General features: G+C 34.8%; 1 protein-coding gene across 2 annotated transcripts in view; it reads left to right on the top strand.

Annotated features, from left to right (window-relative positions):
- The window catches only part of CLIC4 (chloride intracellular channel 4), an 89,695-nt gene extending 65,609 nt beyond the window's left edge, over positions 1-24,086 (top strand). For both annotated transcript variants that reach the window (XM_082423359.1, XM_082423360.1), the window contains exons 4-6: positions 5,190-5,296; positions 19,601-19,782; positions 20,488-24,086. In XM_082423359.1, coding sequence (XP_082279485.1) covers positions 5,190-5,296; positions 19,601-19,782; positions 20,488-20,652 — 454 coding nt within the window. In that variant the 3' untranslated portion in view covers positions 20,653-24,086. The remainder of the gene's footprint in view (positions 1-5,189; positions 5,297-19,600; positions 19,783-20,487) is intronic.
- The last annotated feature ends 846 nt before the right edge of the window (positions 24,087-24,932 follow it).

The following is a 24,932-nucleotide window of genomic DNA, read 5'->3' as shown; positions in this document are numbered from 1 at the left end:
AGCCTCAAAACTTTTTTATCTCTACTTTCCAGGAGTCCTAACCTTCCTTCCATCCCTAGTAAAGTTTCTCTAGACCAACATTAATAAAACTATATTTGACTTTTCCTCCAGGCCATGTATATAGTTAGAATACTGATAAATCGAAACTGGGATCCTTGTAAAAATATAAATTGAAGCTGTATACACATAAGTAAGGAACTATTATGAACATGCATTCAGCTTAGTAGAAATAACTTTTCAGATATTGTTTTGCATCATAGAACATACTGGATCTCTTTTACTCTTTTTATGTATGTATGTATATTTTACCCTTTTTATTCTTAAAGTCTGTCAGCTCTGAGGAAAGCTCCATATTTGCCATCTTATCCTCAGACACTAATGAAAGTGATCTTCCTCTCATAACTGTAGATCATTGTATCAACATTAAATTATAAATAGAGAAACAGTTTGAATGACATTCATTCTCTGTGAAGGAAGCTGTATGTTGTTTTAAAGCATTGTCTAAAATGTTTGTTGTGTAAATCCTTCCAAGGATATTTACGTTTTTGAAATCAGTATGCTGATAACATTATATACCATTTCAGTAAAATGGGCATTTTCTCATATTCTCTTCTAGCCTTCTTCTTCAACAATAGCAGCAATAACAACAACAAAAATAATTTTCATTATTCTTTCTTATTTTTCTCAGAGGGAATAAATATTAACAGAAATAGTAGAGCTAATATCAAAATATTCAATTTTTTTGGCATCCAGTACTCTGTAAGACACCGTAGCTTTTTTTTTTTTTTTTTTTTTGACTGTGCCACGTGGCTTGTGGGATCTTAGTTTCCCAGCCAGGGACTGAACCTGGGCCCTTGGCATTGAGAGCGCGGAGTCCTAACCACTGGACCGCCAGGGAATTCCCTCATTTTGCTTTTCATATATAGAAAATTTAGCTTCATTTCATTTGGGCATATTCATAGAGATACTCTAACCAGAAATGATCTTTTCTTTTGGCTTAAATAATTTAATTTAAAACTTGGAGATCTTTCTGTTATAAAGGGTTCATAATCCACTAAATTCTCTCTATGGTTAATTTTCCTTGTTTTTATGTTGAAGTTTATATTCTGAAGAGAGTTTCTAAATAAAGTTTAAAATTTTACTTTATATAGAAGGGAGTATTTTTGATGTTACTAATGCCTCTGCTATTATTAACTCACATTCAAGTGCTAATTATGTGCCATGCACTGTGCATTGTGGATTATTTTGTGGATTATCTCAATTAATCCTCTCAAAGACTTTATGAAAAAACTGAAGATGAGTAATCCAAATAATTTGTCCAGGATTTCACAGTTCATGGTGGCAGAGTTGGCATACTTACTTTCAAAGCCAAGTAAAAACAAAAACCTATGTTTGACTTTTATAAAAGGTAAAATGTGAGTCTTTAATTGGAATTGTGCTTTAGTGAGTACAAAATTGAAGGCTAGCTCAAGTTTAGAGGAAGGGTAAGATAGAAAGCAAAGGTAGTTTGTTTTACTGTGATGACCAAGTGGGACTGAAGGTGGTTTTCAAACTTAATTTAATGAATCCTTTTTAAAAAGTAGGTGAGGTTTAACTTCTGATGAGTTTTTATTTATATGCATTGGAACAGCATGTTTGGATTGGGAGTACCTTGCCCTTAGTGAGCTCTGTAACACATAATGTGAAATGCGGATCAAACAGCTTATTCTCTGTCATGCAGAATTGCTTCTAGAGGATGAGAGGAGGAAGTGTTTCTGGGACCATCACATACATTCTTCTTCCTTTCTTCTGTTCTAGGGCAGCCAGGGGCTGTCTGCCTTTTCTCGGTAGGATAAGGAGGTCTTCAGGTCCTTAGCTGATCCTACTCACACTGATCGTAAGCCTTTTTGTTTCCAGATAGGATGAGGACAAAAGGCAGAAGAGTTGTACAAGCTGGTGGACTAGAATCTAGGATTTCTAATAACATGTTTTTGGCATTTGATGATACTGAGAACAGAGGGGTTTTTATGTGAGCATTTCTGATTTAATCATGACAAATACAAATACAGGCAACTGTCTCTTCTAGAGTTGTTTAGAGACTAATGAAAAGATAAAATCAAGGAGCTTTTGCTGGTCTAGGTAACTATAGGTTTTAAAGAAGAAACTATCTTTCTTCTCTTCTGGGGATATTTTTTTCAGTTCCCCTTGCTTGAAAGAAGGAACTACTTTGCCCAAAAAGAGCTTTCAAAAAAACTTTGAAATTTGGGTTTTTAACTGAAGCAGGCTTGTATACTTGGCTAACTTACTGATAAAAGGATAGAAGGATAGAGGAAGCTAGATAATTTTGGAGAAGAGTTCTATGAACTGTTGTTAAGCCTTTTTTTTTTTTTAAGAGAAATACAACGAAACTTGAGTTTACAGGGATAATTTAATAGACTGTATAACCACACTTTATTCTTACATTAACACAAGAAAGGAGAAAATGTTTGAAATCTTTCTTAAAGGATGGAAGTATTCTTAGCTAGTCTACCATTAATAATAGTGATGTAATACAGGATGTGATAAAGGACTGATCTGGAAGTCTAAATACCCTGGATGTGCATGTCTATTCTGTTGTTGACACATAGCCTTTTATTAATTATTTGCCTTCCTTTTGTTAAATGTTTAAGTGAATGCTCATAATAATTGAAAAGTATTGCTTTATCAAGCAGTTTGCTAAAACTAATAATGAATTATTAAAATCCAGTGTTTGGGGGGAATGCAAAAAAAAGTTGACAGCTGATTTTGGACCTACCAGTTTAGCATTTGATTTATCTTTTAGAACTTGATCTTTAATAAAACAAAAACAAAACAACACTGGACCTGGGGACAGGAGATGTGAGTTTCAGTTTGACAATACTTTTAACTAGTCCAGTGATTTTGGGGCCAAGTATGTAAGCTTTCTGGAATATAATTTCCTTTTAGGCAAAATGAGAGATTGAGGTGAGTGGTCTCTTGTAACTATAGTATTGTATGCATTAAATTAATAGTACAAATTTAATTGTCTTGGAGGAGAAGAATAGGACATGTTTAACCTGCTTTAGAGAACACTGCTTTTCTTAAGAATTGTAATAGCATCTATTTCCATATGAATAAAGGATATGCTGATTGCAGGTCTTTTAATTTTTACCTGTTCATTAAAACAGATCTCTAGTAAGCATGCTTTTATGTGTTGATCATTACAACCCCACTACTTAGTACAATTCCTGACACGTAGTAGATACTTAATAATTAGAATAAATGAATATATGCATGATAATGAATATATAAATAATCTGTAATTCAAGCCTACCTGTCTGTAAGTTATTATGAGAATTATGAAGTTTATTTCATTAGAAAAAGTTGGTACTGCTAAATATTGGTTGGGGAAAAGAAGAGTAAATTTGGACTTGGCTAGAGGAAGTCATAGATATATTGAAGAGGTACTTCAATATATTTTGTTCCTTGCACTATTTTTTGTTTGGAATGAGTCAATGAAGGTACCGTATTATAAGCAGTGGAAACATTTTAATTAGAGGCTGGTTGTTTTCATAGTCAAGGGAAATCCAGGAATGTTGAAGCTAGAATTAACTGTTTCAGCTCAGGCAGGGAAAAAAAAAAAGAGAGAGAAGGTAAAGTTTTCTATAGTTAGCAGGAAAAAAAATACATATTATATATATACACACATACACATATATATAATATACACACACAGGTGTATAATTTTCACACACAGGTGAAAGTTATTTACTATAATCATTCACTGATAAGCTCGTTATATAATTAGTTTCATTTCTAATTATGAAGAACTCTTTAAGCTTAAAAATAGATATTAAACAGAAAAATAACTTGAGCATGTTGGTATTCAATAGATATTTTATATTCTCCTTACCAATGTAGTACTATGTCTAATTTAGAAGATATATCTTTTCTTGAATTTAAAATGGTAAACGTAAAAGATATGAATATAAAAACTAACCTGAAACTGCAGCTTACAACTGAACAAATTTTTTTCTAAAAATACCTCACTTTCATTTTTAATTTAAAGAAAAGTAGTAAGACAGCATCTTAAAATATATGAATAAATCTAAACTAGTTCAATGTAAGATTTTTTCCATAGTCTTACCGGCCCCCAGCCCGTTTTGCAGGGCTTTTAAGCTGATCAGTCTTCCCTAAAATGGTGCTCAGAGTCTGAACTTCTCTAGTCCTGACTCCCTGGAGCTGATACAAGCTCTGCTGAAGGGAGAAGTAAAGAATTGGGCTTTTTCACATGTATTTTCCAGTTTGAGGAAGAAATAAACATTGGGTATGTGTGTTTGAAAATTTAAGTATAAGAAATACACATCTGTGTGTTTTTTTTTAAAAAAGCTGTTGTGTCATGAATGTCTTTTCTCAAAGTAGAAAGACTTTGTAACAACACAACAGAGCACTTGTTCGCAAAATTCCTGATGTCTTATTTTTCTGTTGTTCATTGTCACCCTTACAATATTTAATATATGGGAGGTTTTGGAAAATCCTGAGTGTAGGAAAGTGAATGATCGGCCTCCTGCTGTTTTTGTCCTTAACCTAAGCTTGGACAGCTTAGACTCTTTTCCTACTGTCAGGGTTCTGTGGTACTGCTATCCATGGCTGGCTCAGTGTGTGGCACACCAAAGATCTGTCCGTTTGGCATTCCTATTTGAGAAAGCTCTACAGTTGAAATGTGGCTAGTGTAACTGAGGAAATGAATTTTAACTTTATTATGATTAATTTAAATTCGTATTCAGATAACCACAAGTCACTAATGGCTACCATCTTGGACAATTCAAATATATAATATTTCCATCATCACAGAACGTTCTCTTGGACAGCTCTGCTCTAGAGTTCTCTTTCTAAGACGCCCATGGGCTTGGCACAAGTCTCTGAACAAGTAGACTGTTTCCCCAGCATTCTAATTTATAAAATGGAGGTGGAGTGTGGATGAGCTTTGGTTGCCAAGAATATTAATATGTGAACAAAAACACTGTGTAGAACTTCGTTTCCTAAGGAAAACACACATCTTAAAAATACCACGGAAAACAGATGATAGCATTTCTTAGAGTAATAACTGTTAAAAGATGTCTAGTAACTGCTAGCACAATGGTTTGATTGAGAGAATTTATGCTAATGTATCTTTGGAGGATCTATAATCCGTTATTACATTTTTCATTTAGGTACTTAAAGCTTTCACCAAAACACCCAGAATCAAATACCGCTGGAATGGACATCTTTGCCAAATTCTCTGCATATATCAAGAATTCAAGGCCAGAGGCCAATGAAGGTAAAAAAACCAAATGATTGAATTAACACTGTAGAACCATTCCCCCCCGCCCCGCAAAAATACCCCAAAACAAAACAAAAACAGGAACAAAGACCAAAAACCCCTATTATGACAGTGATTATAAATGATTACTTTGGAGGCCAGACATTCCCATAAGTATCAAAAACTGGCTTTCAGAGTTGATCAGAGATTTGAGGATAAAGCAGGGTAAGTCCTTAAATTGCTTTTTTCTCTGTTTCTTGCTAGTGGGACCGTGCCTAGCATAAAGTAGATGTGTGATAAAATGTTTATTGAATAAATTTGTTCTCATATTCTTCTGAGAAGTTACCACGAAGGGAGCTATACAGAAAACTGCGGTGCCTCAGAAACAGTGGACCGGGTGGTTGTGGTTGTTGGAATAGACAGATACAGCGTAATTTAAACTGTTCCCAAATCTTTGTTTATTATTCGTACCAGCAACCTGAAGTCAGCCTGGGTGGATTTTTGTGCTAATTACCCTTAAGAGCAGTTTTTGGAGTTGCTCTAAGAGAGATTTGGACTCACCAGCCTTCCAAATTTCTCCGTATCCTAAAATTAAGATTTTAGTTTCAAGTCATATTTTCATGGTGAGAATTGTTTAGGTAGTACAGATGCAACTTCTTTCTTTTATTTATTAAAAGACACTATCTTATTGTTTCATTTACCAAACTTACATATAGTAAAGGGAAGCCTCTTAGAAAGAGGTCCCATTTAATGAACCTTGTCTTAACGACACCATTCAGTCATTTCCCCTTTTCTTCTCTTTGGGGTGTTAAGCATTGTTCTTCCTGGGGAAAACTATATAGAGAGAGCATTAGTGTTTAATTAAAAGTAACAATAATAACCGAAGAGCCAACTCCTGAAGACACTATAATCCATCATAATTTTAGACTCTTTGGTAGCTTGGGTGGGTTTCTTTGGGTAGAGTTTATGGCAGCAAATGAGCAAGAATACCAAAGGGGAAAAAATATCAGTGCTGGTTAAGCAAGAATAAACATATTTTAAAAAATTGAAACATTTGCTGATTTCCTTATGTTATTTCAGTGGGTGGATTTCCAAGCTATTCAGGCTTTTATTTTTTCTATAGCGAAGGGAAAAAAGGGAAAACGTTAGTGCTCAGGCCTGCCTTATTAAATGTGTTTCAGTAGCTGCCTTAGTTTGGAAGCAATTTTCCTTAGTAATTGGCTTTTTTTCTGACTACTGTTTCTGTCTGAGAATTTTATATACTCGGTAAACAGTTATACTGGAGCCCCTCCTATCCACAGACAGTATCTTTTCTGTTCTACCCTCCTTCCTGCAGGTGACTGTTCTTTTTACACCCAGATGCTCTTGCTGCATAGTTCTTTGAACTCTCTTAGTTAAAGTCATAATGTTTTTATTTCTCTGTGTGACTTTTGGAAACTAGAGGGTGGTTGAATTTATTTTGACACTTGGTGGGGAGGAGAGGGAAATAAAATGTGTTTGCTTAAAAAAAAAAACAAACCAATTGCTTTGAGGGATGGGATGGGGGTAGAGAATAGGGGAGAAAGTGACTCATTTAAGTATAACTTTGTATTCTATATTTTCCTATCAATTTGTTACTGTCTTAAGTAGCCACCTACACTTACTGTTCTTAGAATGCTGTAACCAATAAGAACAAACAACATAATGGATTATATAGTGCAGAACTTAGAAGGCTTTTTACATTAAATTACCTATTGGTAAATAAGAATTCCAGTTACCAAGCAACTTCCCCCCACAGTGGCCTGTCACTGCCATGAGACTTTAGAAAACAGTATTCCAAATCACTTTGGAGCTTAACGGGTCTCCCTTATGTATATTTGTTGCAGGGGTCTTATGTGTCTGTTTAGTGCAATTAAATGCCTTAAATAAGTCTTAGTCATCCACCTCCTAATTCCCCCAAACAATAAACAACTTACATGTAGATGGATTTGTCATTTTACATGGTAAATCAGAGTAGGCAAGCCCTTGATTAGTTTTAAAAACCTATTAAATGTTTTACAAAATCCAATGTGTTTGGACAATTTTAAGACCTTTTAAGAGCTAATTCTAAGTAAGGGATTAGATGCCTAGATGCTACAGCAATTGGGCTAGTGAAAGTGAAAGAGAAGGGCCAATGCTTATATTGGGGTACAAAGTAAGCAAATATGATTTAAAGAATAAAATAAATAAAAGGAAACATAGATAGATAGATAGATAGATAGATAAAACATATAATTCTTTTGGTAACATGTCCAAGGTGTTTGGGAGTAACAGTTTGTGTTTTTTTTGAAGCATTAAAAGAGAAATTAATGGGTAATTCCTTTTATGGGATGGGTTCATTATGACCTGTCCCAGATCTCCTAAGTTTTTTTCAGTCCTGTGATTTCATTCATTTATATAATTTATTAAGCTCCCAAATGTAACTAATAGATAATTTATTAGTCTGTTGATGTTTATAATATTCTTAAGAGATCAGCGAATTTAGCAGTGATGAAATCGACCATTATAGCCTCCGAGGCATATTTCTTAATATCCCAATTCCCATTTTCAAATGGAGGCAAGGAATCTTTAGATTCTGATTAGTTCCTTTTTATTCAAGATTTATTCTCCCTCCCTACTTGCCTCCCTCTCTCCATCCCTCTCTCTCTTTCTCTCTCTCTCTCTCCCTCTGGAAAAGTGTGTGGAATCAGAGGATGGTTGTTTATCATTGTAGCAATGAAACTGCATTGGGTATTTAATCATGTTTACATACTTATTACCTCTCCCTGTTTTCCACTGATGTGTTACCTGGCATTTAAAAATTGCTTGTGTAAGATTACCCTTTTATTAAAACTAGCAGTAGCTTTAAAAACTAGCAGTAGTTTTGTCCATGTAAGTGCTCATAATTCTTTTCTTCACTGTAAATTATATTGTTTTTCTACAACAGTAACTGTCTTGTTACATTTAATGCTTTTTGCCTTGCGCTTACTCATTCAAATTATACAAGTAGTAGAATAACGCATGCTTATTGAAGAAGTTAAAATAGTACAGAAATTAATAAAATTTCAGTGCCCCTTCTTAGTCACATCATATACACTCTTCCCCAGCAGTTAGTATGTATCCTTCTTTTTTTCTATGCACACATTGTACTTAAATGTGTATTTATATATATATACATTCTGCAGTTATCTTTATCATGTATTATATGGTAGAAATACTTCCATATCAAAATGTAGATCTACCTCATTTTTTAGAAATGCTGCTTAATATTCCATAATATGGATTTTTAGTTAACTATTTCCTTACTGATAGACATTTAGATTGCCTCAAGTTTTTTATTATGACAAACTGTGCTGCCAGTGAATGTCCTTGTGCTAGATTTCAAATAGGTCAAAAGGTTTTGTTCTCCAAAGCCTATAATAGTTTATATTCCCACTAATGTGAAAGTATTCATTTCCCCACACTTCTGACCCTGGTGTGTTTGTGTGTGTCTGTGTATGAGAGAGAGCGTATGTGTTAATATTTTGATTTTCACAATTAATTTAAAAACTGATTTTATGGCCTCTGTGGTACTTAGTAATTTTTTTGAGAACTTTTGAAATACCTCCTTAGAGATATGGCATTACTATAGTAGGGGTATTAGAGAATAATAGTGCTACTTTTTAATTACAAAAGACAAGGAGCTTAAAAAAAAAAAAAGCGCTACATTTTTTTTTTAATTAATTTTTTTTTTTTTTTGGCTGTGTTGGGTCTTCGTTTCTGTGCGAGGGCTTTCTCTAGTTGTGGCAAGTGGGGGCCACTCTTCATCGCGGTGCGCGGGCCTCTCACTATCGCGGCCTCTCTTGTTGCGGAGCACGGGCTCCAGATGTGCAGGCTCAGTAGTTGTGGCTCACGGGCCTAGTCAGGAGCTACTTTTTGATGGACTGCTACTGCCTTCTAGTGGTTAATCTTGACATTTTCTTTATCTTAACCAATTTCACATTCCTTTGTGATGGTTTGTCTTTAAAACTTTATTGTCTTTTTACCTCGTTTTTCTTTGTTTTGTTGTCCATTCATTAGTTTGATACATAAAAATTGTATCAAACTAATTCAGCATTCTTTGTTTTCATTAACATACCCTTTACTCTGACATTCTTAACTATGAAAAATCACTAACACTGGTCGAGTACAGCAGTTCAACTTCATTGCAGGTACTTTGCTACGTCCAAAATTACAGAGCAGTAATTGTAATGTTCTGCTAGCTTCTGAATTTTAGTCCATGCCTTACAGCTAGGATCATAAGCGTTGTATGTTATAAACCTTGGAAATTTAGGATATTTTATTTCTCTATTGGATACTTTTGAGAGTTAATTCAGGAAAAGGATTAATTTAGAGTAGATCAGAGATCATAAACTTGCTTGCACTTGTTATACCACTCAAGTGCCGTTTGAGACATTATTTCAGTGTTTGAATTCAGTATTATCTTCCTTATAAGTCATGATCCTGTTGATTGTAATCTGATCAAAGAACAAGTCCTTATATCTAATATGTATTTATTCTGTATTCACTGCTTTTGACAGGAAGCATATTGAATCTGTAAAAGTTTGTTCTTTTACAGTCCTGAGATTCTACTATCTCCTTTTTTTCTTTTTAAGTGCAACCATGAAAATTTTCCATCATGCCCTGGACTCCTTACTAACGTAGCTGTTTCTCACATTGCATTTTCTTGTTAATTTATAAACTTTACATTTCAGCTGACTGCGTGCATTATTAACAGCTTGTGTGTAAGTAATAAAAGGTTATATTTATTGCCTTTGTATTTTTGATCTTTTATCTTTAAATGGCTTGATTCCCTGTCACTTCCCCAGTTGCAGTTAAGCTCCCCTAACTCCTCAACTTTATTTTACTGGGTTCTATTGGCCTGTTTCTTAACTATTTTCTCTAAGAAATAAACTAGCTTGATCCTGGCTATGGCTAGAGTGACTTTCTATTAATAAAACAGGTAGTTCTTTGATCTTAATCTTGTTGTCTATCACTTGACATAACACATTCCAATTTGTTTGATATTTACCTAGGTAAAAAATATTACCAGTTCTTTTTTACATTTTTTAAATGGCTACGTGCTCCATAGCAATATGTAGTACCTACCTTATTCTCAGCTTCCCACGAAGATATAAAAGTCAAGTATAAATATCTTCAATCATCTGACTTTAAAAGTGTCTATTCTACATTTTCACCTAATTGCCTTTTGAACTTCCTTCATACATTTATGAAACTCAAAACTCTTATACTTAACTATTGGCCTTTCTCAGTCTTGTCCAGACATAGACCAAATGTCCACCATATGCTGAGGTAAAGTGCCGTGAATTTAAGGGGATATGCAGAAGAAGAAGCATAAGACACAGACTTTACCTTCAAAGAACATATAGTACGGTTGGGGAGCAAGAATGATGCATTAATTTTAACAAGAATATGAAGAAAGAAGTTCATGATTTAGTAGACTATCATTTTAATATAAACCAGCCCTGAGTTTAAAAATTTACCAGCTTTAAAAATCTAATAGTAATAGAAAGTACCCATATCAAGGACTGAATACAACTAATACATTTTATGAAACCATTTAAAAACTACAAGGTATTCAGTTATCAGATACTTTAAAATAACTTATATATATTCAAAAGTAAAAGAACAAGGTGAAAATTGCAGCAAAGAACTGGACATTGTAAAAAGAATCAAATGGAAGTTCTAGAATTTAAAAATGTAATATCTGAAATTATGAACTCAATAGATGAATTTAACAGAGTAGACAATGATGAGAAAGTATTAGTGAACATGAAGATACGGCAGAAGGTAATAGCTAATGGAAGCACAGAGAGATAAAAAGACAAAACCAACAAAAAAACAAACCACAGAAAAGAGTGTAAGACATGTGGGGCACAATAAAAAAAGTTTGACATGTGTATAACTGGAATCCCAGAATAAGAGGAAAAAATGGAGTTGAAGCTATGGTTAGATAATTGCCAAGAATTTTCCAAACTGATGAGAGATAACAAGCCATGGAGTCAAGCATTACAAAACCCAAGCAGGACAAATAAAACTATACCTGTATACATCATAGTCAAATTGCTGAATACCAGAGATAGAATCTTAAAAGTGACAGAGAGAAAGCTCTTCAAGGTAAAAGCAGTAAGACTGAGCACTGATTCTTAACAGAAACAGTGGAATCCAGAAGACAGTGTTATGAGATCTTCAAAGAGTTAAAAGAAAACGAATTAGAATTCTGTAAGCCGTGACATACCCTCCAAAAGTGAAAGCAAACACATCCAAATATTTTATTTTTGCCTCAAGATGTGACATTTATGTTTACAGCCCTGGATCCATATACTTGCTGACCAGTCAGCTTTTTCTTACTGCCTCTTCTGTGAGCCTCTAAAATTCACAGTTCAATTTATAATTTCAGGTAGTCATAACAAGTCAAATTCCAAGATGTCAGATCTCCTTTCTTTGATTTTGAGAAAAGGCAAAGTCTCTTTATTTCAGTATCTATAAGATAGGATAATATCTACCCATCCTATGTCCCATGGCTGCTCTGAGAATCAGTTCTCTTAACATATGTTCACCAAGTTTTTCAACTGAAAAATACTATAAGAATGTAATGATTAATATATTAGTTTTTTATTTATGAATTTTAAATGGTAAAAGCAAAGTAGACATTTTCAAATAAACAAAAACTGAACATTCATCTCAGCAGACTCACACTAAACAAAATACTAAAAGTAGTTTTTCAGGCAGAAGGAAAATGATTTCAGATGAACACCCAGAGATGCAGGAAGGAAGGGAAAGCAAAGAGTAGTATAAATATATTATAAAATATAAATGAATACTGTCTGTATAGAAGAGTAGTGTCTTCTGGGATTTAAAATATATGTCAAGGGACTTCCCTGGTGGTGCAGTGGTTAAGAATCTACCTGCCAGTGCAGGGGACATGGGTTCAATCCCTGGTCTGGGAAGATATCACGTGCCACAGAGCAACTAAGCCCATGCGCCACAACTACTGAGCCTCCACTCTAGAGCCCACAAGCCACAAGTACTGAGCCCGTGTAGGGCCCGCGTGCTGCAACTACTGAAGCCCGCGTGCCTAGAGAAAGTCCATGCACAGCAATGAAGACCCAACGCAGTCCAAAAAAAAAAAAGTCAAATTAATACACAAAACAATAGTAGTGTGTGAGACAGGAGGGAAATTAAATACAGTTAGAGTGTTCTAAGGTCCTTGCATTATCCTGGAAGTGGTAAAAGTTATAATTAAGCTTTAGTTAAGTCAAGGAAACAAAGTCTAGCAAAAGAATGTGTGATACTATGATCCAGCAATCCCACTACTGGGCATATACCCAGAGAAAACCACAATTCAAAAAGACACATGCACCCCAATGTTCATTGCAGCACTATTTACAATAGCCAGGTCATGGAAGCAACCTAAATGCCCATCGACAGATGAATGGATAAAGAAGATGTGGTACATATATAAAATGGAATATTACTCAGCCATAAAAAGGAACGAAATTGGGTCATTTGAGACATGGATAGATCTAGAGACTGTCATACAGATTGAAGTAAGAAAGAGAAAAACAAATATATATTAACGCATATATGTGGAACCTAGAAAAATGGTACAGATGAACCGGTTTGCAGGGCAGAAATTGAGACACAGATGTAGAGAACAAACGTATGGACACCAAGGGGGGAAAGCCGCGGGGGCTGGGGATGGTGGTGTGATGAACTGGGCGATTGAGATTGACATGTATGCACTGATGTGTATAAAATTGATGACTAATAAGAACCTGCTGTATAAAAAAATAAATAAAATTCAAAAATTATAAAAAAAAAGAATGCATGATACACAGGTAGAGGGGGAAATGAATAATAATTTTTAAAAAACTTAATCCAAAAGAAGGCAAGAAAGAAGAAGAGAACACAGAGCAGGAGGGCAAATAGAAAACAAACGTATGATGGTAGTTCTAAACCAGTTTGTAGTCATTATGTTAAATGTAAATGATTCAAATACTCCAAGTAGAACACAGAGTTTGCTAACTGCATTAAAAATGTGTTGCTTATGTACAAGAAGGAATTCTCTCTTTCTCCCTCCCTCCCTCCTACATTTGAAATAGACACCAATAGATAAATAGACAGACCTATAGGCTGACTGACCCAGGAAAGTTGAATGTAAAATGGTGTAAATACTAACCAAAAGAAAGTTGGCAAAACTATGCTGACATTGCACACAGTAGACTTTGAGGAAAGAAGTATTGCAAGAGATAATGAAACATGTTTCAGACTAATTTAAAAAGATTAACCTACCAGGAAAATAAACTAATTCTAAATTTGTGTAACCAAATAACTACCCTCAAAATATATAAACCAGATTGACAGAGCTAAAAGAGAAATAAACTAATCCACAATCTCGGTGGGAGATTTTAGCTTACTCCCTTAGTAACTGTTAGAATCTGCCAAAAAGAAAAATTCAGTGAGAATACAGAAGAATTGAATAATACAATGAACAAATTTAATCTCATTGATATATAAATTTAATCTCACTGTGCCCCACAACTACAGAATATACCCTTGTTTTTCAAATGCACATGGAACACAAAATTGACTGTAAAGCTGAGCCATAAAGCAAATCTGAAAAATTTTCTAAAAAATGGAAATTGAAATCGTATAGAATATTTTCCCTGACCACAAAGAAAAGCTAGATATCAGTAACAAAAGTACAGCTAGAAAATTTCTACATGTTTGAAAATTAAGCAGTGCATTTCTCAATAACCCATGGGTTGAAGAATAACATGATGAAAATATAGCATGTCTAAATTTATATGCTACCACCACTAAAGCTGTGTTCAGAGGAAAATTTATAGCTCTAAATGCATATATTAGAAAAAAGAAGGGACTTCCCTGGCGGTCCAGTGGTTAAGACTCCGTGCTCCCAATGCAGGGGGCCTGGGTTCAATTCCTGGTCAGGGAACTAGATCCCGCATGCCGCAGCTAAAGGATTCTGTGTGCCACAACTAAAGATCCTGCATGCTGCAACTAAGACCTGGTGCAGCCAAATAATGAATGAATGACAAAAAAGAAGAGCTAAAAATTGGTAACCTTAAAGTATCCACCTCAGGAGTTTAGTTAGATCAGCAAATCAAGAAGGTAGAAGGAATGAGATACTAAAAGAGTAGAATTTTATGAAATAGAAAACAAATGTGACAGGATTTGGAAAGCTAAAAGTTAGTTCTTTGAAAAGTCTAATAAGAAAATTGATAAAATCCTTGACAAGAAAAATTAAGAAAAGTGAGAGAAGGCAGCAATAACCAATATTAGGAATAAAGGGATTACTACAGATCTTGCATTTAAATGATTTTTGGATATTATGACAATGTTTATAAATTTTTTTAAAAAATTATTTAATTTATTTTTATATTTGGCTGCGTTGGGTCTTTGTTGCTGCGCGTGGGCTTTCTTTAGTTGCAGTGAGCGGGGGTCAGTCTTCATTGCAGTGTGCAGACTTCTCATTGCGGTGGCTTCTCTTGTTGCAGAGCACGGGCTCTAGGCATGCGGGCTTCAGTAGTTGTGGCATGCGGGCTCTAGAACACAGGTTCAGTAGTTGTGGCGCACAGGCTTAGTTGCTCCGCAGCATGTGGGATCTTCCCGGACCAGGGATCGAACCCATGTCCCCTGCATTGGCAGGCGGATTCTTAACCCCTGTGCCACCAGGGAAGCCCTATGCTTATAAATTTGAAAACACTATTGCATAAATTTACAGAAAGTACAGTGTAAGAAAATTGTTGCGAGAACGGATTCAAGATGTGAATCATCTTATATCTATAATTAAAAACCATTTCACAAAGATGGCTTCACTGATGGACTCTTCTAAGCATTTGGGAAAGATGTAACATCAGTCTTGCATATACTCTTCCAGGAAACAGAAAAGAGGAAATACTTTCCAACTTGCTTTTTGAGGTCAAACCACACAAAAACATCAAAAGAAAGTAACTTTCAGGCCAGTCTCTCTCAAACATAGCTGTAAAAGCCTAAAACAAAATATGCCAAATCCAGCAATATGAAAAAAGATAATGCACATAACCAAGTTGAGTTTAATTCAGGAATGGAAGATTGTTTGGACATTCAAAAATCTATTTGAATTATTACAATAATAGAATAAAAGAAAAGTTATGTGATCATTTCAATTGATGCAGAAAAAGTACTTGATAAAATTTAATACTTATGATTAAGATGTTTATTTTTTAAAAATTTGCAAAAAAGATATAGCAAGGAATTTCCTTAATCTGACAGAAAATCTGCAGAAAAGTTACAGCAAGCATCATAATAGGGGAGTAGTGAAAGATTTCCTCTTGAAATTGAGAATTAAAGAAGGATGCTTACTGTCACCACTTCTATTTAGCATTGTACTGGAGGTCTTGGCCAGTATAATAGGCAAGAAAAAGTAATGAAAGGTATGAGACTTATAAAAGAAGGGATAAATTTGTCATATTCTTAATATAATTGTACATGTAGAAAATCTAAAATAATCTACTGGTAAACCATAAGAATAAAAAAAAGTGAATTAGCAGGGTGGTTGCATATGAGGCTATTATAAAAATCAATTGTATTTGTGCATGTTAGCAAGAAACAATAGAAAATGTGATAAAAATATTTATACAATAAAAAATGTCAAATATTTAGGAATAAATTTAACAGAAATGGGCAAGGCCTCTACATAGAAAACAAAAGAAATTGAAATTTCTTTCAATTTCATAAAATAAAAAAATTTTAAAAGAAATGATATTCATAGATTGGGAGACTCAAAATTATAAAGATGCCAGTTTGCAAGTTGGGGTTGTGTTGAATCTATAGATTATTCAAAAGTCCAACAGCACGTGCGTGTGTGTGTGTGTGTGTGTGTGTGTAAATTAACATGCTAATTGTATAGTTTATTAGGGAAATATAAGGAGCCAAGAATAGCCAAGATGATCTTGAAGAAAGATGTGTTTGAAAACTTCCACTACCTGATATCAAGACTTGTTATAAAGGTACAATAGTTAAAACAGTGTGGTATTTACAGAAGGGTAGGCAAATAGAACAGTGGAACAGAATATAGAGTCAAGAAAATATCCCTATCTCACACCATACACAATCAATTCTAAGTGGATTGTAGATATAAATATGAATGGTAAATAATATATCTTCTAGAAGATAATGGAGAATAGCTTCATAATTAGGGAGTAGGTAAGGTTTCTTAAGCTGAACACAAAGTACTGATCATAAAAGAAAAAAAATAAATTGGACTACATTAGGTTTAGTAACTTAAGTTCATCAAAAGTCACCATTAAGCAAGTGAAAAGGGAGAAGGTATGCATAATACATATAACCACAAAGGATTTGCATCTGCATGTATAAAGACTGCAAGTCAGTACAACAGACAGTCCAAGAGAAAAATGAGCAAACAGCACTTTACAAAAAGAGGATATCCAAAGAGTCAATAAATATGAAAATACGTTAAACCGAATTTGTCATACCCAAGAATGGTTAAAATTATAGAGACCAGCAATACCAAATGTTGTTGAAGATGTGAAGTAACTGGAACATCCATACACTGCTGCTTGCTGTGCCGAACTTGGAAAACTGATCACAGTTTCTACTAAAGCTGAACACACACATACCCTATAACCTACATCTCCATTTTAAAAAATTGAAAAAAAAATTTTTATTGAGGTATCATTGACATATATTTTATTAGTTTCAGATGTACTACAGGGTTTGATATTTGTATACGATGTGAAATGATGACCACGATAAATCTAGTTAGCATCAATCACCACATGTAGATACAAATTTTTTTTCTTGTGATGAGAACTTTTAAGATTTACAACTCTTAGCAACTTTCAAATATGCAGTACAGTATTATTAACTGTAGTCGCCATGCTGTACATTACATCATTTTCACTCCATCCATTTTGCCCACCCCCTGCCTGTGGCAACCACAAATCGGTTCTCTATATCTATGAGCTTGTTTGTTTGTCTGTCTTTTAAGAGTCTACATATAAGTGAGATCATATGGTATTTGTCTTTCTCTGTTTGACTTACTTTACTTAGCATAATGCCCTCAAGTTTCATCTGTGTTGTTGCATATGGTAAGATTTCATTCTTTTTTGTAGCTTAATAATATTCCATTGTATGCATGTGATGTATGTGTGTGTGTGTGTGTGTGTGTGTGTGTGTGTGTGTGTGTGTATATACACCACATTTTCTTTATCCATTCATTTGTCATGGGCACTTAGGTTGTTTCCATATTGGATAAATACCCAGAATTGATATTGCTGGATTACATGGTAGTTCTGTTTTTAATTTTTTGAGGAACCTCCATACTGTTCTCCACAGTGGCTGCACCAATTTACACTCCCATCAACAGTGCCTAAGGGTTCCCTTTTCTCCACATCCTCGCTGACACTTGTTATTTCTTGTCTTTTTGATTATGACCATTCTAACAGGTATGAGATATCTCATCCACAATTCCATTTTTGATTGGAATATGAATAGATGCACACCAAGAGATTTGCACAAGAATGTTTGTTACACCGTTAGTCATAATCCCCAACTGTAAACAACACAAATGTCATTAACAGTAGAATGGATATATATTTATTCTATAATCATATAATGAAATGCCGAATAATGACAAAAATGTATTATCTGCCTCACACAACACCATCAGTGATGTTCCTTAGGGTTCTGTCCTAGGCCCTCTGCTTCTCCTTCATTTCCATGGCTTCAGCATTCATTTGTGCTTTCAGGACTTACAAATATATTGCCCCAGCCTAGTCTATTCCAGACTAGAACTCAACTGTCTGTAGACATCGCTGCTCAGATGTCTTACAGACATCTCAAAGTCAGCATATACTGAACTCATCTCCACATTTCCTGAATCTGCTTCTCCTCTAGGAAGGTACATGTCTCAGCAATGGTACCAGCATTCACCCTGGGAATCTTTTGTTGATCAGCTTCTCTATACTACTTGCATTCCCCAAAATATAAACTGAGAGTAGGAACATTTTATGTTTTATTCAGTAGTGAATTTAACGATGCTTGGAACAAAACTTGGCATGTAGTAGGGCCTCCATTTGTATTTTGTTGAATACTTCTATCCTCCTTTTTCCATATTCAGTTTGGTTTCCAAGCTCAGTAGGTTTTTATCTCCTAAGTACTTCTAAAATCCTTGTAATGCCTACAGCCCCTACCTAGCTAAGACTACCATCTATTGTCTGGACTACTTTGAAGGGATCAAGGGATGAGTCAGTGGGAGCAGTTTGGAAGAAGAGGTATAGGGTTAGGACATTAATGTTGCTGGTGAAATATCTAATATACAGCATGTAAAACTTTGCCTTTTTCTGTGATGGATCCAACTTTATTCAAACATAACTAATATGGAGTGTCACCTCATGATTTTAACTTTCTTTTATGGCCAAGTACTGTACTCATCAGTGTGAACCCATCTATTCTGGGAGTGGGAGGTGAAGGTGACTTGAGAGGATAAAAGACAAAAAGGGATAAGGGAGGATCTGTCTTTTGTTATTTCGTATTCCTTTCTAATGATGTTCCCATCCCCTCTTTGCTAAGGGTCACTAACCTTGACTTTCTAGATATACAGGGTGGCTGCATCCCGCTTCTCTCTGAATTATAGCATATAGTAGCTTGATCTATTTTGCTAATGAGGCCTCCAATTCAGTTTGTAAATTGAACTTTCTAATCTGACCTCTTTTTCATGTTATTATAAGATAGTGCTATTTCTGGCTTCTTATGTATATTAAGGCAGTGCAAAAACTTCAGGCTTCTCTGCTTGGAGTGCTTGGATTGGAGTTTCTTAACACAGTTCATGGATATAAATCCAAATATTTTTACGGGAACGGGACTTAAAATTGAGGGCAAGAATCTGTCTCGGCAAGATTTTCTTTCCTAGATTTGAAATAATAGGTTTGCATTTTCTCACCCATTTTTTCCCCCAGTTTAAATATCAACTGTGTTGGGCCATGATGTGTTTGTATATGGGGCATTTAGTTATTAACAAATTTTTATAGATACCACTATCTGAAGTTATCATGCTTGTTTTTATCTATAATTTTATCTATAAATTTGTTTTTCTTATCTCTCTCCCCCAAGTAAATAAGCTCCATGAGAGCAGGAACCTTGTCTGTTTTGTTCTCCAGTGTCAGAGAAACATTTGACAAATAGTTATTGACTGAAGGAGTAATGCTTCTACTTGGGGCTTGGGTGGTTTTCCTTAGAGTATTTCCATCTTTCTTTCAGCCTTGGAGAGGGGTCTCTTGAAAACACTGCAGAAACTGGATGAATATCTGAATTCTCCCCTCCCTGATGAAATTGATGAGAATAGTATGGAGGACATTAAGTTTTCCACACGTAAATTTCTGGATGGCAATGAAATGACACTAGCTGATTGCAACCTGCTGCCCAAACTGCACATTGTCAAGGTAGGCCTGCAGGATGTGGGGCACTATTACACCTAGTATCTGTTTACTAAGACAGCACTTCCTCTGTGTAAAACTTTGCTGATCTTCTGACACACACTATTTAGCACCCCCCAAATAGTGTAACTTAATGTTGTTCAGGCAATAGTTGAAACACCCTAGGGTTGATTAAATGGAAAATTATGTCTTAAAATCAAGGCATATGAGAAATAGGATTTTTTTTTTCTGTGACTGCATAAAAATTCAAAGATGTAACAGATAACTTTGAAGTGGTGGCTACACTGACTTATAGCATCAAACTTTGTTCTCTGATCACCTGGCTTTTTCTTTTCAAGGCAGAAAATATTTATTGAGCATTTATTGTGTGAAACACTATGCTATATAGGATGGTTGTGCAGTAAAGATCAAGATGAAGAAAAACAGAGATCTAAACTAGTGTGTGTGTGTTTAAAGTATTTATCCAGTGGTTATACTTGGCTGTTTCTCTGGATGGCCAAGGCAGGCATTTGCAATGACCATCACACTTCTGGATCTCTGGTGTAGTGTGCAGTCCTTATCATTATTTAAAAGTCTAGTTAGAATGAAGGTGACAGACTTTAGGTAGAAGCAGTTTTCAGAGATTCACAGAATTTGCCCTGAAATCAGATATATGTCTGGTTTATAAGACATGGCATATAAATGTTAACTTTTGATCTCTTTGTATTTCAGGTGGTGGCCAAAAAATATCGCAACTTTGATATTCCAAAAGGAATGACCGGCATCTGGAGATACTTAACTAACGCATATAGTAGGGATGAGTTCACCAATACCTGCCCCAGTGATAAGGAGGTTGAAATAGCATATAGTGATGTAGCCAAAAGACTTACCAAATAAAGTAGCACTTACGAGAGAGATGTCTTCACATCTTCCCCTGACTAAGAACATGCTTTTCCTAACAGACTGCTCCTCTTCCTATAAAGTAGAAACTTTATTTTGTACAAACATGCAGTTATTCCAGATTAGGATAAAGGATAGACAAGGTATAGTAGCTATCTTTAAATATATACTCCTAAGCAGTATTATTTTAAAATTCTTTTACCCTGCCTACCTCCCCTACCCTGTATCCTCCTCTCTAATTTGGAGACACTCCATAAAAACTTTTCACTTTAAAGGCAGTTTGCCATCTCTCTAGAGCCCTCACCACTGTCTCCATTCACTGTGTATAGATGGCAGAACTTTTGAGGTGCACTGTTTAACTGTTAAAATAGTAATCACAACCTCATCAGGCCCAAACTGGTGCATAATGCACGGTACAAGGAATATTTATGTATTTTTGGAATTTTATAATATTTAGTAAGAGTATATGAAAGGATTGCTACTGTATCAAAATATTCTGTTTCAATTTAGTCTATCCTGGATATGTACTAAAGGATGTTACCACCAGAGGAGAGAGCCTTCTACAGAAAGTCACTACAGATTTTGCTATTTTACTTTGTATGTGGATTTTTACTTTTTCCTAAACGCATTTATCCTTCATATCAATTATAATATCTGACACTATGTAGAAGCTAAAAGTCTAGAGGGAGGAACAATACTTGCAAGATCTTCTTCAAGCCTTTTATGCATATGAGAGAAACCAATGGGCACCTGATACTCTCTGTCTAAATATGTTACTGGTTATATATATTTTGCCCAGTGCCATTCATTTGGAACATTATTACTTTCTTCCTTTATTTTAAAAATGCTCCTTTTTTAGGTAAGCATCGGCCTTGCTGTTTGTAGATCGTTTGAGCAACACTACGTAAACTGATATTTAGTTGATTTAGCTCTAGCAGTACAATGATTAGTAATGTAAAAATTAACCTAAGGAATGTAGTGTGGGTTTGTCAAAATATCAAGTAGAATTTTGTTTCTAAAGCACATTTAATGTGGATAATCTAAAGAATGCATTATCCATCCTATATTAAAAACAAGGTAAAACACATAGATTACCCATTTACTGTTAGACTTTGGGTAGAGGATGGTTCACTTCTTTTGGACTAAATTATAGTTGTCATGGTGACTACATATTGACTGCAGTTTTGCCTAATCTCAATCATTGCACTTCCTTCAATTAAATTTTCCTACAGCCACATTGAGGAATAGCAGTCTTCATGTTTGTTTGTTTCTTAAATTGAAGTCCTAAACCAGGAATTATTTGTGTTGTAACAAGGGAGGATGAACTTGGTGAAAATAAAACAAAAGTTTGCTATGTATTTATTCATTAAAAAAAAAAAAGACTTTCTATGTAATACTCCAAAGACTGTGATTGTGACTATAATAATGTTTTGGTAATTTTTATACCTAACTTGTTTAAGAAATGCTATTTCTCATAGGCTGCTTTTGGAAATTTTAAGTATATTGCTTTAAAATGGCAGTGTTTTCTTCCTATGATATGCTAACATTTAGTAAGCACTGGCTTTATGGAAGCAGCTTGATTTTTTAATAAGCATTCTGCATTTTTTAAACTTATCAGTGATTAGCTTGGTATAGAAAGATAAGAAAAACTCCATATTGTATCCATTTGGCTCAGGGAGATTTCTTTGCTTTACCTTTCTTAGAACTCCTTATTGCTGATCAAAAGTTTGGGTACCCACCTTTTTGTAATAAAATGTTGGATGATGATTTATCTTGTTCCAGGAAGAAGCATTATCAGGTTATATATTGAGAAATTCTATAGCAGTAGCTTCCGTGGGTGAATATGTCACCTCTGCACCAATACACAGACAGCCATCTTCACTTTTCGCTTACTTTTACAATAGTGGTAACTTGGCATCAGGTGATATTGAATCTTGCCTCATAGCTTAAAGCATGGAAAAGATTCAAGAGAAGTGGGGGTGTCTATTTCAAGTGAACAGTGGACTAAGTGGTGCAGAGTAGAGGGCTAATGAGGAAAGAGCTACAGTCCTCCAAACGGATGAAAAAACACATTCTGAAACTCAGTTGTGAAGTGTTTTCCACTTTGGATATTTATTCTCTTCTTCTTCTTCTTCTCCTTTTAAAAAATTTATCCCGTGATTGTACTTGGCTGTCTCTCTGGATGTCCAAGGAAGGCAGGGTCTATCTGTTATAATTTTGATGAAGGCAGAATTATTTTTCTGTTGAAAGACAGATCTTATTACTTTATCAGGGAAGTTAGATGAGGTTGAGATTGGCAGATGGACAAAAGCTAGTAAGAAAGATAATCCTAGAATATGCTTGTTACCCCATCTTACATTTGTGGAAAGATCATAGCTTCATGTCTTGGGAGATTTGGGACATGAAAGTTTTCATGGCAGTTCATGTAGTATATAGGTTGACACAGTAGAAATCATCTGTTATTATTTCTACAACTACTGAATCATTTCCCCCTTCATTTAAACCCCTTTTGTTCCATTTAAACAAGGAGATTAGAGTCTGAATGGAAGATCTTACTAATTTCCAAGGGATTCTGAGAAATTTTTGTGTTCAACATTTGGAAAGCTGTCTACTATTTCAGTTGATGTAACTTCCCTTTTTAAAAAATGTAGATGCAGATTTTCTATACAGTTCTGTTATTTTCTTTTACTAGGATTGTTGACTTCAGTGATAAAATTCATGTAAGATTTTATTTCTTGGTAACTTTGGTTTATACAAGTACCTTTATTATTATTTTTTTTTAATACAACTATCTTTAAACCCTTGAGCAATCTGTATACAATGAAGAGGTTTCTGACATTTATTCTTACACTCAGTTGATTGACTTTAGAATTTAGGCATATTTACTTCTGTTGTTTTGAATCTCTCCAGAGTTGCATGTAGATAGCTTTTGTTTCTGTGCATTTAAAATATCCATTTAGAAAATATCTACATGGTAAAAACGAGAAGAAATAGAAATGTATTTTTTCATGAACATTTTGATACACAATTTCATCAAGTTTATTGATTAACCAGTTTCGTACAGTGGTTATAATCAGTATTTGATTCAAAGAGAGGGAAGCGTTCATTATTGTTATACTATATGGTCTTTTTTATTCCATCCTTTACAAATTACTAAGGCTGGGGCTGTCAAAATTATATTTTTATCATGGAAAAAAATTTCAACTCCCTCAAATCATAATGTTGAATGGAATTGGAGTATTTTCTTTAAATTAGTTGAAAAGGAAAATGAAAGCTTGTTATAGAATGCTTGTATTTTCTTTTCTCTCTCTGGAACCAGTATATTGCTGGCAGCTATTGTATTAAAAAATAAAGTATATTTTCACTATCATAAAAGGTTCTTTTTTACCCCCTCATGAAAATAAATAACAATTTGGGGTAAAAGTGTTTTACTTGAGACTACTTTTTTTCATGACTGGCGATTCAGCACATTTAGTAGATTAAAGGAGAAAACCCATATGATCATCTCAATAGGTGCATAAAATAATTTATAAAAACTTTCATGCTACCCATTCTTAGTGAAATAGGACCAGAGATTAACTTTTTTTAACCCAATAAAGACATCTGCCAAGAACCTACAGCAAATTTCATATATAAATATGAAACAGAAACCCTATCATTAAAGTCAGAAATAAAACAGAATTGCCTTCTATCACAGCTATTATTCAGCTATTTTCCATAGCTGCTTTATTAGAGGCATCCTACACCAATGCAGTAAAATCAGTAAAAAGAATAAGGAATGGAAAAGAATAGACCAAATGACTTCTTTGCAAATGATGCATATAAAAAAGAAATTCAAAATAACCTACTATTAGAAATAATAAAATTCAGGGACTTCCCTAGTGGCACAGTGGTTAAGAATCCGCCTGCCAATGCAGGGGACATGGGTTCGATCCCTGATCCGGGAAGATCCCACGTGCCGCAGAGCAGCTAAGCCTGTGCGCCACGACTATTGAGCCTGTGCTCTAGAGCCCACAAGCCACAACTACTGAAGCCCGTGCGCTCTAGGGCCTGTGTGCTGCAACTACTGAAACCCGTGTGCCTAGAGCCCGTGCTCTGCAACAAGAGAAGCCACTGCAATGAGAAGCCCGTGCACCGCAACGAAGAGTAGCCCTTGCTTTCCACAACTGGAGAAAGCCTGCACACAGCAATGAAGACCCAGTGCAGCCAAAATAATAATAATAATAATAAAATTCAGATGCTTACTAGATACAAGATTGAGGAACAAAAATCAATAT

This window comes from Balaenoptera physalus, assembly GCF_965194825.1.
Source record: "Balaenoptera physalus genome assembly, chromosome: 1".
Lineage (NCBI taxonomy): Eukaryota > Metazoa > Chordata > Mammalia > Artiodactyla > Balaenopteridae > Balaenoptera > Balaenoptera physalus.
The sequence above is the reverse complement of the archived record's forward strand: the minus strand, read 5'-3'. Positions and strand labels throughout refer to the sequence as shown.